Source organism: Indicator indicator, chromosome 12, assembly GCF_027791375.1.
Source record: "Indicator indicator isolate 239-I01 chromosome 12, UM_Iind_1.1, whole genome shotgun sequence".
In the NCBI taxonomy this organism is placed as follows: Eukaryota; Metazoa; Chordata; class Aves; order Piciformes; family Indicatoridae; genus Indicator; species Indicator indicator.
The window spans coordinates 13,697,054-13,713,115 of record NC_072021.1 but is presented as its reverse complement, the minus strand read 5'-3'; the positions used below and the strand labels follow the sequence as shown (position 1 = coordinate 13,713,115).

The 16,062-nt window shown below is 41.5% G+C and overlaps 1 protein-coding gene across 2 annotated transcripts; it reads left to right on the top strand.

Annotated features, from left to right (window-relative positions):
- The first annotated feature begins 908 nt into the window (after positions 1–908).
- Positions 909–15,665, top strand: DERL1 (derlin 1). 2 transcript variants are annotated; one of them, XM_054385340.1, is made up of 8 exons: positions 909–1,061; positions 2,577–2,688; positions 5,497–5,561; positions 7,815–7,841; positions 9,082–9,177; positions 9,850–9,902; positions 11,052–11,102; positions 12,860–15,665. In XM_054385340.1, exons 1-8 carry the CDS (start codon positions 909–911, stop codon positions 12,996–12,998), a joined length of 696 nt encoding a protein of 231 aa, XP_054241315.1. In that variant the 3' UTR covers positions 12,999–15,665. The 2 variants fall into 2 exon arrangements, with proteins under 2 accessions (XP_054241315.1, XP_054241314.1); XM_054385339.1 differs by having other exon boundaries at positions 10,992–11,102.
- Positions 15,666–16,062: the final 397 nt, after the last annotated feature.

Below are 16,062 nucleotides of genomic sequence, written 5' to 3'. Positions count from 1 at the left end.
TGTGGTATATCGTGTTCAGCTTTGGTCCCTGCTGTGCCAAAAGGGTGTGGACAGGTGGGAAAGGGTCCGGAGAAGGGCCACAAAGGACTGGGAGGCTGCCATATGAGGAAAGGCTGAGAGAACTGGGTTTGTTCAGCCTGGAGAAAAAAAGGCTCAAGGGAGACCTTACCATGTTCCAGTATTTAGAGGGTGGCTACAAAGAAGAAGGATACTTCCTTTTTACAAGGAGTCACATGGGAAAGATCAGGGGTAATGGATATGAACTACTCCTGAGGAGATTCCTATTGGATACAAGAGGAGAATTTTTCACAGTGAACAATGAGCCGTTGGAATAATCTCCCCAGGGGAGTGGGGGATTTCCCAACACTGGACACTTCTCAGATTCAGCTGGACAGGGTGCTGGACCTATTGTCTAGATGGTGCTTTGGTCGAGAAAGGTTGGACCACGTGATCCTTGAGTTTCCTTCCAACTTGGGATTCTGTGAAATATTTCTGCAACTTAATGCAAGAAAGCAAGAGGACACTCAATACTTTCTTGGAGGCTTTCGCGGGTGAGGGAGTTAAGGCCGCTTCACTCTTACTTTCAACGCCCTCGCATTAGCACAGGTTACAGGCCCAGCCCGGCGGACGGTCGTAGTGACGGGAGCGGCATCATCGTCGCCCAGCAACAGCGGGTCGCTGAGCGCCTCCCGCGGAGGCGGGACTTAGGGCGCTGGTGTTGCTCCGGTAGCGGTGGGCAGGGCCGGAAGTAGCGGGGGCTCGGCCGAATTCGGCGGCGCCACGTCTGGCTTGGGGCTTCCCTCCCTGCCCGGGGCGGTGGCGGGAGGAACGCGGACAGATATTCCCTAGTCTCTCAGCAGCCGGTTCGTAGCGAGGCCTCGGCGGTGACCGAGCGCGGCAGCAGCGGCATGTCGGACATTGGGGACTGGTTCCGGAGCATCCCGCTGATCACCCGCTACTGGTTCGCCGGCTCTATCGCGGTGCCGCTCATCGGCAAGCTAGGCCTCGTAAGCCCCGTCTACCTCTTCCTCTGGCCCGACGCCTTCATCAACCGCTTCCAGGTACGGGCCGCACTACCGATCCCGGCGTGCCTTGCGGTAGCCGGCCATAGGAGAACCCAGCCTGGGGTGCGCTCGGCATGCTGGGAATTGCAGTGCGCGGCCGGCCGTGCTGCGGGGAGAGGGGCTGCGGCAGGGGCTGGCCCCTTCCCCTGGGTCCGTGGTTGCATTAGGAGGATATTGTGCACGCAGGTAGCCTGTAGGAATGACCCAGATCACCTTCAGCAGGAAGCCGGGCCTACCTTCCTGCTCAGCCTATATAAGGCCTGCGAGCTAAGTCCCGCATTTAGCTAGTGCTCTGCTTCCACAGGCCCTGAGCTTCCCACCAGAGCGATACAGGCTGTATTGCCTGGCCATGCCAGGGACCCTGGGTGAGGCAGGGAGGGCTGTGGCCCATCATAAGCCCTGTAGTTTGGTTTGTGTATCATTCTGGTGCCTTTTTTTTGGCCTAAGCGTTTCTTAGGAATTATTCTGGCTGGCACTGGTTGTTATGCCAAGGCACTCTGTAATCATAAAACCTGTGGCTGTGACTTCAGGTGACTTGCCTGGCCTCCATTGTGCATTTGTGTGGGTGTGACTTAGGGAACAGGGCTTACAGGCAGGTTTGCAACCATCTTATACTATTTTGGAGGCAGTAAGACACAGCTAACAAAGTGCATCTCTTCCACATTCCTGCTTGGAATTTGACAAAGTATGTGTTTGGGATTGTGAACTAATGTGCCTAGGTGTGGTTGAGATAAACTCACAACTGAATCCTGAGGTTTCAAAATCAAAACTAGTCACAAACTGGATATACTCTTTTTCTTCCATTGGGAGGTTACAGCGTTTTGATACTTATGTGTGTATGCGGAGATCACTCACTGGATGAACTGAACATGAAAGTGAAGGAAAAGATCCTAACCTTTAAAAAGTTAGCCTTTTCTATAGTTTGTTTCATGTATTGTCCCCAAAATTTAGTAACTTAAATGACTGTTTTCCTCTAGTTGTTACTCATTCTGAAATTGTGATATTCAGGATCCCAATACCCTTATTTGGAATGTTGTTGCTTAAAGAGCTTGTTCATACACGGCTAGATGTATCCTAGCTGTATTCTGCCATGGAGTTGGCTGTGTGCAATATTGATAGCTGGGAGACTCTAAAGCAGGTGCTCAGAGCCGTGTGTGCTGTCTGGAACTGTACACTAAAGGCTGTTGTCTGAATTCCTTGGCCTCCATGCAGGAATGGGTTCTGTATGGAAGCTTTTAAAGAGTAGTATCATTGCAAGCATATCCCTTTCGTACTGCAGCAGAGGTGGAAGCAATCTGGGAAGTTGTATGTGATTACGTTGTAATCTTAACAGCTTTTTCTATCAGATTAAAACACGTAAGAGCTGCTGAAGCAGCAGTATTTGATACTTGGGCTATTTTTAATCTCTTCTTTGATCTTCCAAGTAATTGATGATAAATGGAAATAAAACACATGTGCATATGAGTTTCTTCTGCACTCTATAAATGCATCTTTCTCTTTTGATGTGGACAGATATGGCGGCCGATAACTGCAACTTTCTTCTTCCCAGTGGGACCTGGAACAGGATTTCTTTACTTGGTGAATTTGTATTTCTTGTATCAATATTCATCACGATTAGAAACAGGTATGTTATCCATTAAATTGTGTGCACATACTGAACTCGGCATGTAGCTGATAGAGCTTCTGGTGGTATTGTGGGTGTTTGCTGATTCAGACAGAGTTGTAAGAAAGACAGCTCACCTCTGCTTGCTTATGTTGATCAACAGGATATTGATCTGAAAACTGATTTTCAGTGATTGGCTTCTTCCCTTTGGCAGGGAGTTTGTTCATTTAGAATCTGAACTTGATACTTCTTTCAACAGGAGGGTCTGGTGCTTTTAGTTGTTGGATTTCAGGAAATGAGGGATAGAAAGTAAAAGATCATGTTAACCTTTGTTTTCTTGTGTGCGATGGCCATGAGCATGGCAGGATGATGGAAAGATGAGGACAGGCTGAGGGAGCTGAAGTTATTCAACTTGGAGAAGGCTCCAGGCAGACCTAATAGGAGCCTTCCAGTACCTGCAGGAGGTCTACAAGAAGGCTGGAGAGGGACTGTTTTCAAAGGCCTGTAGTGATACGATGAGGGGCAACGGTTTTAAGTTAGAGAAGAATAGGTTCAGATTGGATGTTAAGAACAAGTCTTATGGCAGAGAAGAATTCCTTGGTGAACCTGTCATCCAGAGAAAACGTGGAAACGTTTTGGAGTTATAAGAAGAATAGTAGGGAAAGAGAGGAGTGGTGACAGGTTATCTGATTGGTTTCTTAGTGAAAGTAAATAGTAGTTTAATTGCTAGAAGTGGTTCCTCCTTCTCTTTGAGCCATTCTGCAGTAACTTGTGAGCATGAGAGTACTGGCAGTTATGACATTCTCCTGTGCAAAGCTATGTGTAGCAAGATTAATATATGCAAATTATAAGACATCTCTGCTTGTACGTACACTTACAAAATACTCTAGTTGTCTATGCTGTGGCAAAAGTCTCATGGAAGGAAGTCAATTCTTTCAACAGTAAATTTACATTTCTGCTGTACAACACATCTGGATATTTTAACTGGGAAGTCAATTGTGGTCTTGTTTGAATCAGTGCATTTTTTTCCATGTTAGAGTCATTTTAGTGGGTATAAATTAAGTTTTTGGTTAGGCTGATCCTTCCTCTTTACAAAGAAGTTTTAAATACTTCTGAAAGTGGGAGGTGTAGACGTTGCTGAAACTTCTATTTTTAGGGTTGTATGTGAGTTTTGAGCATATGCTGGTGTATGCACACTGGTGTTGCATGCTAGCTTCAAATTTGGCTACCAAAGGAGAGTGCAGTTTTGTCTCTGTTGGAAAAGAACATAACCAGTATCAACAGAGAAACCAGATTGTGCAGAGTTCACTCCCCAGCAGTACGAATGATGGGTTATTGAGTCTGCAGCTCTTGCCCAATGACTGGATTATACCCAGCACCCTACTAAAGGACTCAGTGGCTTAGAGCTCACCTTGGTCCTGTGCTGAGCTTTTTGGCAGTCTGTAGCTCAGTTTTCTTAGATACTCATTGGAAAGTCAGCTTAAATAGTTTGTCTAATGTTAGTAATCTCCTAGATAATGAGAAGTGAAAATCTTCAAGGGAATAATACTTGCTTTGATTTATTCCTGTTGTGAAGGAATTAATGTGCTTGAGATTCTACAAGATTAGCCAACTTCATCTTTTAATTTGTTTCCATTTGTTGTATGGCAACTGTAAGGAAATAAGTCTAGTTTATGTAGTTCTCCAACTTTAAAACTTTCCCAAAGATTTAGCCCTTCCCATGTGTAACTTGCATGGCTGAACTTGGTTATTTTACATTTATTATTTAAAACATCAATTTTGTTTTACATAGTCTTGAGTTAACTCCAGTTAGTCTAAAAAGCTAATGCTTAAAAGTACATTTTCTTTCTTTACATTTTCGGAGACATATAAAGTAGTTGTAGGAAGCCAAATGGTGCTAACATGAAGCAGTGGCCTTCTTTCTGGGGAATTTGATGTTTAATTTTTAGCACATAATTCAGCTTGGTTCTGTGTGGTTTGGGTCTGTTTCAGCAGCATTCTCAGGCTTTCCTTGCCTGTGTGGGATATCATGGTAGTTGAGAGGAGTCTTGTTCAGGTTCTGAGGTCCTTGCCAGCCTTTTATTGCAGCTTGCAATAGTGAGAGCTTAACAACTTTCATGTTTGCAAGTTGTTGTTAGGGGTTTTGGTTTTTAACCCTTCCTCTCTGCCAAGTCGTAAACTCAACTGGGCATCTAAAGATGATTTCACTCAGTATGACCTGCAGGGAATGTTACTTTTTGGTTTTGTGGGGCTTTTTGTTTGTTTTGTTTCCGCTGTCCTTAAAGAAATTGATGCTTTGAAATGGGAATTTAGGCAAGCAGCTCAGCTTAGGAGAAGCAACAGAATGTGCTTAGATCTGTACCCTCCTTGTCGTGTATGTTAATTTTTCTGGAGTATAAAAACTGTTCTATCTCTTGAGTCTGAGTAGGTGATGTAAAAAGGATGCAATTTGCCTGAGCAAGGTCTGGTTTTCACATGACTTAATCATTAAACTTGGTGTTGCTGCTTTTGCTGTGCAAGCGTATTTCCTTACTGTGTGCTTCTTATGAGGGTGGGGGTCCAATTCCAATTTGAGGTCTTGTGACATTAAGCCCGCTTACCTCCAGAGTTAATGTGTTCTTTTTTAAGTAGAGCTGCTGTGTGTACACTTAATGCAGTAGGCTGAATGTTTGGGGTTTTTTGGTCCTCTTTTAAGGCCATTTAAAAAGAAAATCAAACTGCATGGAGGATAATTGTTAATAATTAAGCTTTTCTTAGACTCCAAAAAAAAAAGTCTTAATTTCTTACTAAGATTTCAGTACTGTTCCTAACAATTCTTTTTATTTATAGGGGCTTTTGATGGAAGACCAGCAGATTACATGTTTATGCTCCTGTTTAACTGGATCTGCATTGTTGTATCCTTTTGCTCATCACCAAACTTTCACAATATTTTTGGTTCTCCTGTTTGTGCCTGAAATGTGTTCAAGAGCCAGATTTTGTCAACTAACAATTTTAAAATATAGCAGATGTGCACAGGTGAGCTGTTAATTTTCCTGGAAATGTAGTAAGTGGAATACTAATAAATGTGCTGGCACAAGGGACTGGAGTTCTGCTTATGTGAAGCTCAGCTCATGCTGCATGAGCTTCCATGTTTCCTGGATTGCTTCACTTAATCACTTCTATGGATTGCTGCATGTGCTCAGAGTGAATTTAGTCTGGTTAAGCTGCCACGTGCAAACAGGTCTGATCTCTGCCATTCCTGAAGTGGGAAATTCTGGGGTGTCTCATAGAGAGATCTACCTGATGAGTATAAGTCAGCTGAGTCTGTGAAAGCAGTGTTGTGTTATCTGCACAGAGGCAACTTCCTAAAGAAGCTAGGTTTAGCAATGTTGGGAAACAGTTTTTTCCATGATCTATCTACCTGAATTTCCATTAGATCTTGGATGCAAAATTAGAAGTAGCTGTTGACAGACCAGGAGGTTGTGCTGCCATTCAGAGACATCTTAAGAGGCTGGAGAAATGTGCTGATCAGAACTCTTGCGAAGCTCAGCAAAGCAAATTGCAGAATCCTACCCCTGGGGAGGATCAGCCTCAGGCACGAGGACAAGCTGGGAACTGACCTTTTCCAAAGCACCTTGGCAAAAATGGTCTTGTGGATCCTTTAGGAAACCAAGTTGCCCATAAGCCAGCACTGTACCTATGTCACAGAGGTGGCCACTGGGCTGCATTAGGCAGAACATTGCCAGCAGATTGGGGGAGGTGATTACTTCTCTCTGCTCAGGCCTTGTGAGAAATATGGGTTGGGCTGCATCCAGTTACAGGTTCCCAAGTGCAAGAGACATGAACATACAGGAGTAAGTCTAGTGAAAGGTCATGAAGGTGGTGGTTAAAAGGTTGGAGCATCTGTCACACAAGGAAAGGCTGGTAAAGCTGGGATCGAGCAGCATGAAGGAAGAGAGGTGTCTTATCAATATGGATCAGTACCTTTAGAGAGGAGGGAGTAAAGGAAATTGAGACTTCTCTCAGTGATGCTCCATGGTGTGGTAAGAGAGAACAGGCATGAAATGAAGCACAGAACATTCTGCTTAAATTCAAGAAAGACCTTTTTTATGGTCAAACACTGACAGGCTGCCAGGAGAGGTTGTTGTCCTTCATCCTTGGAGGTGCATTCTGTCTGTGCCGTTTCTAGCTCCTTGTAGCAATTTGCAGTGGCAAAGCATGTGGGAAACAGAGTGGTGACATCAGCATGAACCTGATACAGCCAGGAAAGCTAGTGTAAATGCTATCACCTTTATCAATGCTATCACCTTTATTAATTTATCTCTAGTCACATTCCATTGTATGGAGGGATTTGCTATTCCTTCTAGTCTGTTGAGCTAATAGCAGTAACTAGGAAAACTCTAGATTTACTTGTGTTGTTGAGAAAACCATCAGCTTTGTTGTAGTTGCTGGTTGTTGACTATGAGCTGTTAGATGGATCTGGCTGTGACTTACTTTCAAACTGGTCATTAAAAAAAATTCCAGTTGCTTGTTTCCTCTGTGATGTAAGCAGCAACCTGAATGCATGATCTGGAAAAATGCTTGGTGCCAATGATGAACTGTTAAAAGCATTCTGATGACAGCAGAATTCTTCAGCAATTGTTTCTACTCAGCGGTTACTATAGCAAATAGATCCTTCATGTTCCAAACTAGGAGAGCAGTATTAAAAGCCTGCATTGATGCCCTTCAAGAAATTATTTTCTGTGACTCACTGACAGTCTATTGATACTTTTTTTTTGTGATCTGCTGTTTCTCTAATTAGAAAACCAACATTTTAATCTTAAAAAAACGAATGGAAGAATCCAGCTGTTAAACTTGTATGTACCGTGCTTTTATGCAAGGACTGCTTGTTTTGTTGTGGAGGGAAGACCAGTGCATCATCTTGGGGTAATGACTTGAGGTGGTGGCTTGAAAGGCTACTGAAAAGCAGGTATTGAAACCAACTGATTAAGTCTCTAGATCATTGGAAGTTTTTCATTTTTCAGTGGTTAACTTAATACTACCCAAGAACATTGCTTTAATTTTAAACATTAAAGGCCTTTGCAGGTGTATTCAGTGTGTGTGCAGCTTCTTTTTATCATTCCAGTCTATCAGGTTTTGCTGCATTTTCCTTAATGGTGCAATGACAGATAACTGGCTTGGCAATGGATATGCAGGTACGTGCAGTGTAGTTTCTTAAATAATCAACTCATGGAACTTTCTGGCTATTTAATGATTTTTTTAGAGGGTATTATCAGCATAGCTGTACAACATAGTTAACCTAGGCTTGTTTAGTTTGTACCAAAAGGGACTGCCGTGTGTTAGTTTTTCAGTTTGGGTTAGCCTCAGTAAACAATCCTGGATCTGATTTTGTCACTTCTAACTAGTTAGGATGTCAGGGAGTGAAAATTGGCTCTTTGTCCAGTCAGGAAGTGTCCAGCCTATTACTAAAATGGGCACAAGATGTCACCTGTGTACTGTTTCTTCTGATTAATGTGATTCTGCAGTCTTTATCTAAAAACAATTCTTGGGGTCATTAGTCTTCTCAAATTACTTGCCAGCAGAAGATCTTTTTGTGAAAAATGCAGCTTCACATTCAGATCAGAACTGCAAAGTGGAAAAGCTCTCAGAAGAGTGATTAAAATAGTGGTCTAAAGAACCAGTTTCAATGACATAGTTCCTATCTGCCCCCAGTATTACACGGGGAAATAGGGGAATGTTTTTTGGACACAAGATAACTTCATGGCTTCAGCCTGCCTCTGCTGTTTTTTCTTTGTCCTCATCACCCAAAGCATGTACCAATATCTCAAATATTCTGTCCAATATTATCTTAGCATTTATTATATCACTTATCAGGCTCCCCTGGTAGATAAAAACAGTCAGCATGTATCTGCAATCAGGGCTGAGTTCTGTTAAGGACTGTCCATAACTTTGCACTTACAGTGCAAAGTTTTTGCTCTGAAGAAGATGCTACAAAATTCTTCAAAAGCATGCTGAAGTCACTTACCTGTTGTGTGAATTTTTAGACTGATTGTGTTGATTTGCTTAGGTGTGTTTGATGTTAGTACCCTGGGTTGTGAATGGAAATGACTGTGGCACAAGTATGTTGCTAAATCTGCTGTAGGTCTGCTTACCAAGCAACTGGGAGCAGAGGAATTTGTCACAGCTGCTCTTTCACTTGGTGCATGTTGGAGCCTTTTACTTTGGCATGGTCTTGCAGAAGAGAATGATCAAGTAGATGATCCTGCTTACCTTTCTCAGTAGCTCACAAAATGGCAAAGATTCTGGGACATTCTTTAAAGATTGTTGTGCTGTATCATGCTTACAAACCATTTTTGAAGCTTATAGCTCCTGCTGCATAAGTTTCTCTGTGAAAGTGTTGGTAACTTTTTGCTTTTTTTTTTTTTACCGTTGCAGTTGCTGATGATTCCACTGATAATGTCAGTACTTTATGTGTGGGCCCAGCTGAACAGAGACATGATTGTATCATTTTGGTTTGGAACAAGATTTAAGGTATGTCACAGAATATTGGAAAGGTTTCTGCTCAGAAGATGCATGTGAAGGGTTGAGGGGTGAAATAAAAGTATTTTGCCATATTAGACGTCCCGTACTTTCACATTGCTATATACTCCTTGAGATGCAGCAAAGACAGATTTTTTTCATGAACTTCTGTACAGTGCCACCCAGTGTGGCTTTACTGAAAAGATGTCCTTGGCAACTGAAGTTCCTGATCCAAAAAGAGGACAAAAATCCTGATAGATGAACCTGTTAAAAAACTGAATGTAGTGACACCATATTGAGAAAATGTTGGTATTTTAAATCATTCTTTCTTGTGCAGCCTCAGCTATTTCTGCCTGATCTTGCAGTGAAAACTCTTGATCATTGTTTCCAGACCTTTTCAAAATCAGAAATACTAGGACTTTCTTTCAGGTGTAAGCTTGCTGTAGAACAGAGTGGCAAAGATACATTTATTAATAATGCTTAAATGAGTGTGATTTGTCTAAAAATGTTAGTGGTCACTCAGTTTGGGGTATCTTACCTTGTTGGGTAGAGTCTGCTTAAGTTAATTTGTGTAATGCCTAAAACATTGTGATTATAATCATGCTTATTAATGCAGTGGCAAGTGGAGCATTTATGTTCTTAACTTGTACTTAAAACTTCTGACTCCATTGCATTCTTTTTCAGGCTTGTTACCTACCATGGGTTATTCTGGGATTCAACTACATCATTGGTGGATCGTATGTATTTACTTACAATAGTAAAATAAGAGGCTTAAAGCTGTATAATCTGACTGATAATTTTCAGTGTCACAGAATGGTCAGTTATGATAAAAGCAGAGAGATGTGCATGTGGGAACTAGGGAATGGAGATGAGGGGAAAGTAGTAAGAATTTGGTTTCTTTTCTAGTGATGTATGCATTAGGTCTTTACTAGGAGTACTGCACAGTAAAGAAAGGTGTAATCCCAGTTGTTACTGGTTTTAGAAACAAATTTAGCTGGATTCTGATAGTGCTGTTACTTCTTGCCCTCATGGTCTTGCCCAACATGATGCTTTTTTCAACTTGTGAAATGAGGCAAACTGTCTACAGCAAGTCCACAGAGTGCCATGTTAACTTGCTGAGTTCGTTGGTCTGTGTTGGGTTTCTCTGACTAACCCCCATGATGCAGTAATCCCCTCTGTGCATGGTCTGTCTCACTGGTGCCTTGCATTGACTGGGGCCACTTGGTGCCGCTGTAACACAGTTAGTGACCATAACAATTATGTGGTTGACTTATAAAAGGAGGAGCAAGTACAGCAAACCCAAATTCCCTCTTCTGGCTCTGCCTCCTACTGACTCATCCGTCACTTGAGAGCTGCCTGCTGTTGGATACCTGCTGTTTCTATGCATGACAGAAGATACTCAAGGGGCTCCATTCAGCAGTGGTTTTTGCAAAACTGGGAACAAAACAGCTCAGTCCAGCAGGAGACAGGTTGTCCAGTGAAAACAGCAGTAACTTCTCAAGCTCCACAAACTATTATTTTAGACACTAATAACTGTACGGTCTAATTCCCTGATGTAAACAAGTATTTAATTGCATTTTCAGTCCAGACTGTAGAGAAGGCTTGGAAGGGAGGGTGGAACTGCCTGTTGATGTGTTGGCGCTGAAGGTTGGCCCTTTTAAAGAAGTGGCTGCAAAATGCTGAGGGGAGAGAAATTTTTTTGTGGTTCACAGTCCCATCAATGCTCATGGCAGGTGAACAGTAGTAGCTGTTAGAAGATGATAATTTGTTTATTTTCAGAGATGTGAAACAGCATGTGAAACAATTCTTTTTCTTTTGCCTTGCAGAGTCATCAATGAGCTAATAGGAAATCTGGTTGGACACCTGTATTTCTTCTTAATGTTTAAATATCCAATGGATTTGGGAGGAAGGAATTTTCTGTCCACACCTCAGTTCCTGTAAGCTGGCTGTTACTGTTTAGCTCACTGTTTCTTTGGTCCAATTTTCTGTATTGTTCTTCAGACAAACATTTGCTGGGATTGTGAAGCGTCAAACACTTTGCTAAATCAACCTGCTTCAGAGTCTCATATTTACCATGCTGCTGAGTCAGCAGAGATGTTGAGTTTCTTGTAAGAAAGAAGTGGCCCACGTGAGAGTTCTTTGCTACCCCTACGGGTGACTCATGTCTTTTGCCCACTCTTACGAGAGAGTAACAGCAACATCTGTGTTAGTCAATTGAACTTTAGTAAAGAGAACTCCCTAACAATTATCACATCATAAAAAAAAGAATTGTTTTCTCCTGTAAATTATCTTTTTATCTGTGTTTCCATGTATTATTACAGTAGCTACCAGTTCAGCAACCTGTAGCAATGATGGGAGTCAGTTGTAGACTTGTTCAGGACTACAATGCATATTCTGCTTTGCAGTCTGTAGCAGTCACCTTGACCGAGACTGCAGGTCGTGGTTTCTGCGAAGCTTTTTCTTGTGATCTGTTCATTATTTTGACACTGAAATACCGTGCTCAGCAGCCAAAGTTTGTAGCTTCAGTTTCCCTTGTTCTCATTGTTTTAGCAACTCAGTTAACCCTTTTTGTAGCATAAACTGTTAATTAGAAGATGCAGAGTTGAGTTACAGTTAGACTACCTGTGCAAATTTTAATCAGTAAGGAAGCTTTATATTCTACTTTTGTGTTTGCAAGCCCTTATGGTAAATTTCTAAGCCCTTATGATAATTTTCTATAACGATTAGAAGAGAATGTTTTTTAAAAACATCTTTCAGTGTCATAACAGCTGTGAAACTGCCATCAGTCTTGTTGATTGTGTGCAAGTCTCTTGATTCCATGTATTTAATTTACAGTTGAGAGTGAGGAACAAAAGTACAGCAAACATCTTTATAAAGAGATAAATCCTGGCTTTGCACTATAATATTTTGTTCAAAAAAAAAAGCTGTAATGACTGCAGATACCTTTAATATAGTAGGAACTTTTGTTCTACATAGGATTGTTTTTCTTGCAGAAAGGAAAATGGATTTTATATCTGAGCCTCAGATTTTAGTAGTCAAATTCAGCAAGGGTTTGCAGGAGTTCAGTGTAGCTATTGTAGATCTGAAATGACTCTGCATTGGTGGCATCTCCTCCAAAACGCTAAAGCTGTACTTTGGATCACTCTGTTTAGGTGGTAGTTTAAGTTGGGTGGCCCCTGTTTGCTCTGTCTGGGTCACCTGAGCTTGATTTCAGACAAGCTAGATGCTTGAGCCTGTTTCCCTTAGTATCTTTGGTTCTCAGTAATGTTTACTTGGAGAGCAGTGAGATGGTTAGATGCTATGATAACAGGAGTTCTGCAACTACTGAAGAGAGGGAGATGCTCAGAAGTTGTTTGAATTTTTTATTATTTCCCCTGAATGTAAGGGGAGAGTCTGTACCACAGCGTTTATTCTTAACAATGAGCCTCTTCTTATAATGTGTTGTTTGTTTTTGTTTTTTTTTTCCCATTGTTTGGATTATTATATGTAACCGTATCTCAGAGATGGAAGTTCCCCAGAATTCCTATTTGCCAGTGTGCTTAGATTTGGGAGGAATTCTGAAATACTGCTGTGGAAGGCCACTTGTCCTGCAGAGTTTATCAACTAAAGGAGTAGTGCATGGAAGATTTGTCTGGTGTTTACTCCCAAGGTACAGCTGTTTCTCAAACTCTTCCTCTCTTCTGGCTTCTCCTAGGTACCGCTGGCTGCCAAACAGGAGAGGAGGAGTGTCCGGGTTTGGTATCCCACCTGCTAGCATGAGAAGAGCTGCAGAAGATCAGCAGGGTGGTGGAAGACACAACTGGGGTCAAGGTTTCCGGCTAGGAGACCAGTGAAGAACTCCTGCCCTTGGAAAATTGGTTTTAATTGGACGTAGGACCGACCCTTCCTGGTGCAGAGCATGCTTAAGAACCGAACTCTCTGTTGGATTTAACTGATTAGAAAGAGTGTTTCTGGTTCAAGAGAAAATTAAGAACTCCAGAAGGGAAAAATGTAGATGTTGCTCCTGGTTAGCCAGTAGTGTCCGATTTGATTCTGCCATTGAAAAAAGCCTTCTTTATACAGTATTGTCTGTCTGTCACAACAGGCATCCATTATGCCCTCTTGTTCCCTGATGTAATGGAACAAGCTAATGGTGTTCTGTCTCGCCTGGTATGTTAAAAGCTTCATTAGCTGTGGTAAGGTAAGAATCCAGTGTGAGGCAGATGGATCAAACCAATCCCAGAGTCTAGGAAGACAACTTTTTCCATAGCTGTGCTTAAGTCCCAGGGTCTTTGGAAGCATTAAGTGATTTCTTTCTGTTGCATTCATCAAACAAAGTGCAAATGCTTCATTTCTGTTATTGCGCTGTGTTCTGAGGGGTATTTTTTTCTTGCCATGTGGCATTTGTCCTACCTGCTACAGCGTGGGTTGGGCAAGGCTAAGGGTAAGAGGGCTTTGGTTTGAAATGGCAATAACAGATATTCACAGGATTGAAATCTCTGTAAATGGCATGTTACGAGGCTCGCTCTGTTTAAACTGAAATAATATGGCTTTTTTTTCCCCAAGATGTGTGAATTCTCTTGGCTTCAAGGTTTATCTTCTGATTGCAAAACTGAATAGTACAAACGCTACTTAAACTAGAGAACGTAGCATATCATCCTGGTTAATGTAAAGGGTACTGACTGCAGCATTATGTTTGTTAACTGAATCTTCAGCTTTCTCTTAAAGGCTTTAAGACATCAAAGAATCAAAGCTGGAAATAAACGTTTCCAGATGCTACAGAACTTTAATTGTCAAATAAGGCATCATGTTCACTGTTTATTAGTATCTGTACTTTTTTGGTAAAACTCTTTTTTGACATGGAAAAGGGAATGGTTCTGTACTGTAGTTTTTCTCATATGGGTTCCTGTGAGCAGAGCACAGGGCAAAGATCCAGGAAGCTGTTACTAGCTTGTTACTGACTCACCACATGGACTTGAGCAAACTACTTAACTGAGTTGTTTTCCCAGCTGTAAGGAGGACTCATGCATGTCTCTTCATCCTTAAAAAGTAGCTGTCCCTGACTCCCCTAGGTGGGAGCCACTAGTGAGCAAGGTAGGACTTAGGTTCACATTAATGACAACACTTAAGCTAGGAATGCAATTACTCTAAGCTTAACTAAGACTTTTACATTGGAATATCACAGAATCATAGAATGTTTTGTGTTGGAAGGGACCTTTAAAGGTCATCTAGTCCAACACCCCTACAGTGGGCACAGACATCTTCAAATAGATCAGGTTGCTCAGAGCTCTGTACAGCTTGACCTTGAACATTTCCAGGGATGAGGCTTCTATCACCTGTCTGGGCAACCTTCATCATAAAAGCTTCCTTCCTTATATCTAGTCTAAATCTAAGATATAGTTGCTCACTTTTTGTTTTATAGTTGCAAGAAGGAGAACATTGTCACTAAGATGAGATTCAAGTCTCTGGCCAAATTCTCCTTTAGCATTTGTTTGTCTTTTTACTGGGTAGGTAGTGCACAGAAAGCCGTTCTGCCCCAACTTGGGTATCTCAGGTATCTATAAGTAGGTAAAGTGAATCTGGGCCAAAACATTTTTATTCCTACTTTTTCTTCACTAAACCCAGATTCTGAAGGTTTAAAAACTTGTAAATACTACATGATGTAAAAGTGAGTGGAAAATAAGCAGTCGGACTGGAAGTTCTCAGTTGGCTTGCTTGAAAAAAATGCATGCTCCATTTCTTCACTGCAACTTCGTTTTGTTCATTTGGCTTGTGGAAAAATGTAGAAAACTGCTGATGATCATATTGTGTGCTTAGGTTTTACAGGAACCTGGAGTTCAGAAATCACCTGCCATTTTTATCTATTCAGTGATGAGTTTTAAAGATGCTTTTGTCTCTTTGTATAGAGTGGTAGGTAGAAAAGAGGACTGCAGTCTTGCAAATACTAATCTATCATTGACCAACAGCTGCTGTTTGATATTAACTTGGAAAGTCTGAAACCCATCATTTTTATAGGAGTCATGATGCAACTGGTCTTCTAATCATGGTAATGTCACTGTCTCTCCAAAGCATTTGTCTTCATTTTGAGTCAGAACTTCTAAGTGAAAATGTCACTCAGATAATATCCTTGCACACTCAAATTGCAGAAAATCTTCATACAGAAGGCCAGAAGGAAGGTTTGTGTGGAAGGAAGCATGGCAGAACTTATTGTCCTGGCCTAGTGTGCTGTTTTGGGTCTTGCTTTCTCATACATCCTTCTTCTCTAAATTGAGGGAAAGGTTTGCAAGGAAAATAGACTTCTGATAAGTCTTGATTCATTTTTGAGCTTGCTTCAGGTCTGTTTACTGTGGTTTGAAAATTCCCTTCAGAATTCCATGTTAGGAGCTCAGTTGTTCATTTCTCACTTGCCACTTGACCTGAAGCAGTGTTTGTCCTCCAGCATATACTGACAATGGCAGTCTCTCGTTAAATGAGTACCTCCTTTCTTACTTTGTACAGATAACTTCCCTTTTTGTAATCAATTTTTGTTGGCAAAGTTTTAAATTAAAGTTTTAATCTCTGTTATTGTCTCTGTTTTGCTAAATCATATTTCAGCTTGAGACAAGCTTTGTCATCTGCACGTCTCTGGGGATGACAGCTGTACTGTTATACCACCTCCTGTTGCTGGTAAAAGTACTCGAGAAAATGACCTACTTTTGGGTGGGAGTCTTGTCTTCTCTGACAGGTTTGCAAAAGCTTGAAGGCATTTTCTTTGTTTATCACCATGAGTTTTGGTAGTCTGTATCCTTCTTGGACCAGTACCATTTTACAGCTTTTTTTGTACATACTTGATTATTTATCCCTTATTGTCCTCTGGGAGAAAGTATCCTTTTACTCACCCTCAAACTTTGCGGGATTGGTAGAATTGACTTACTTTTC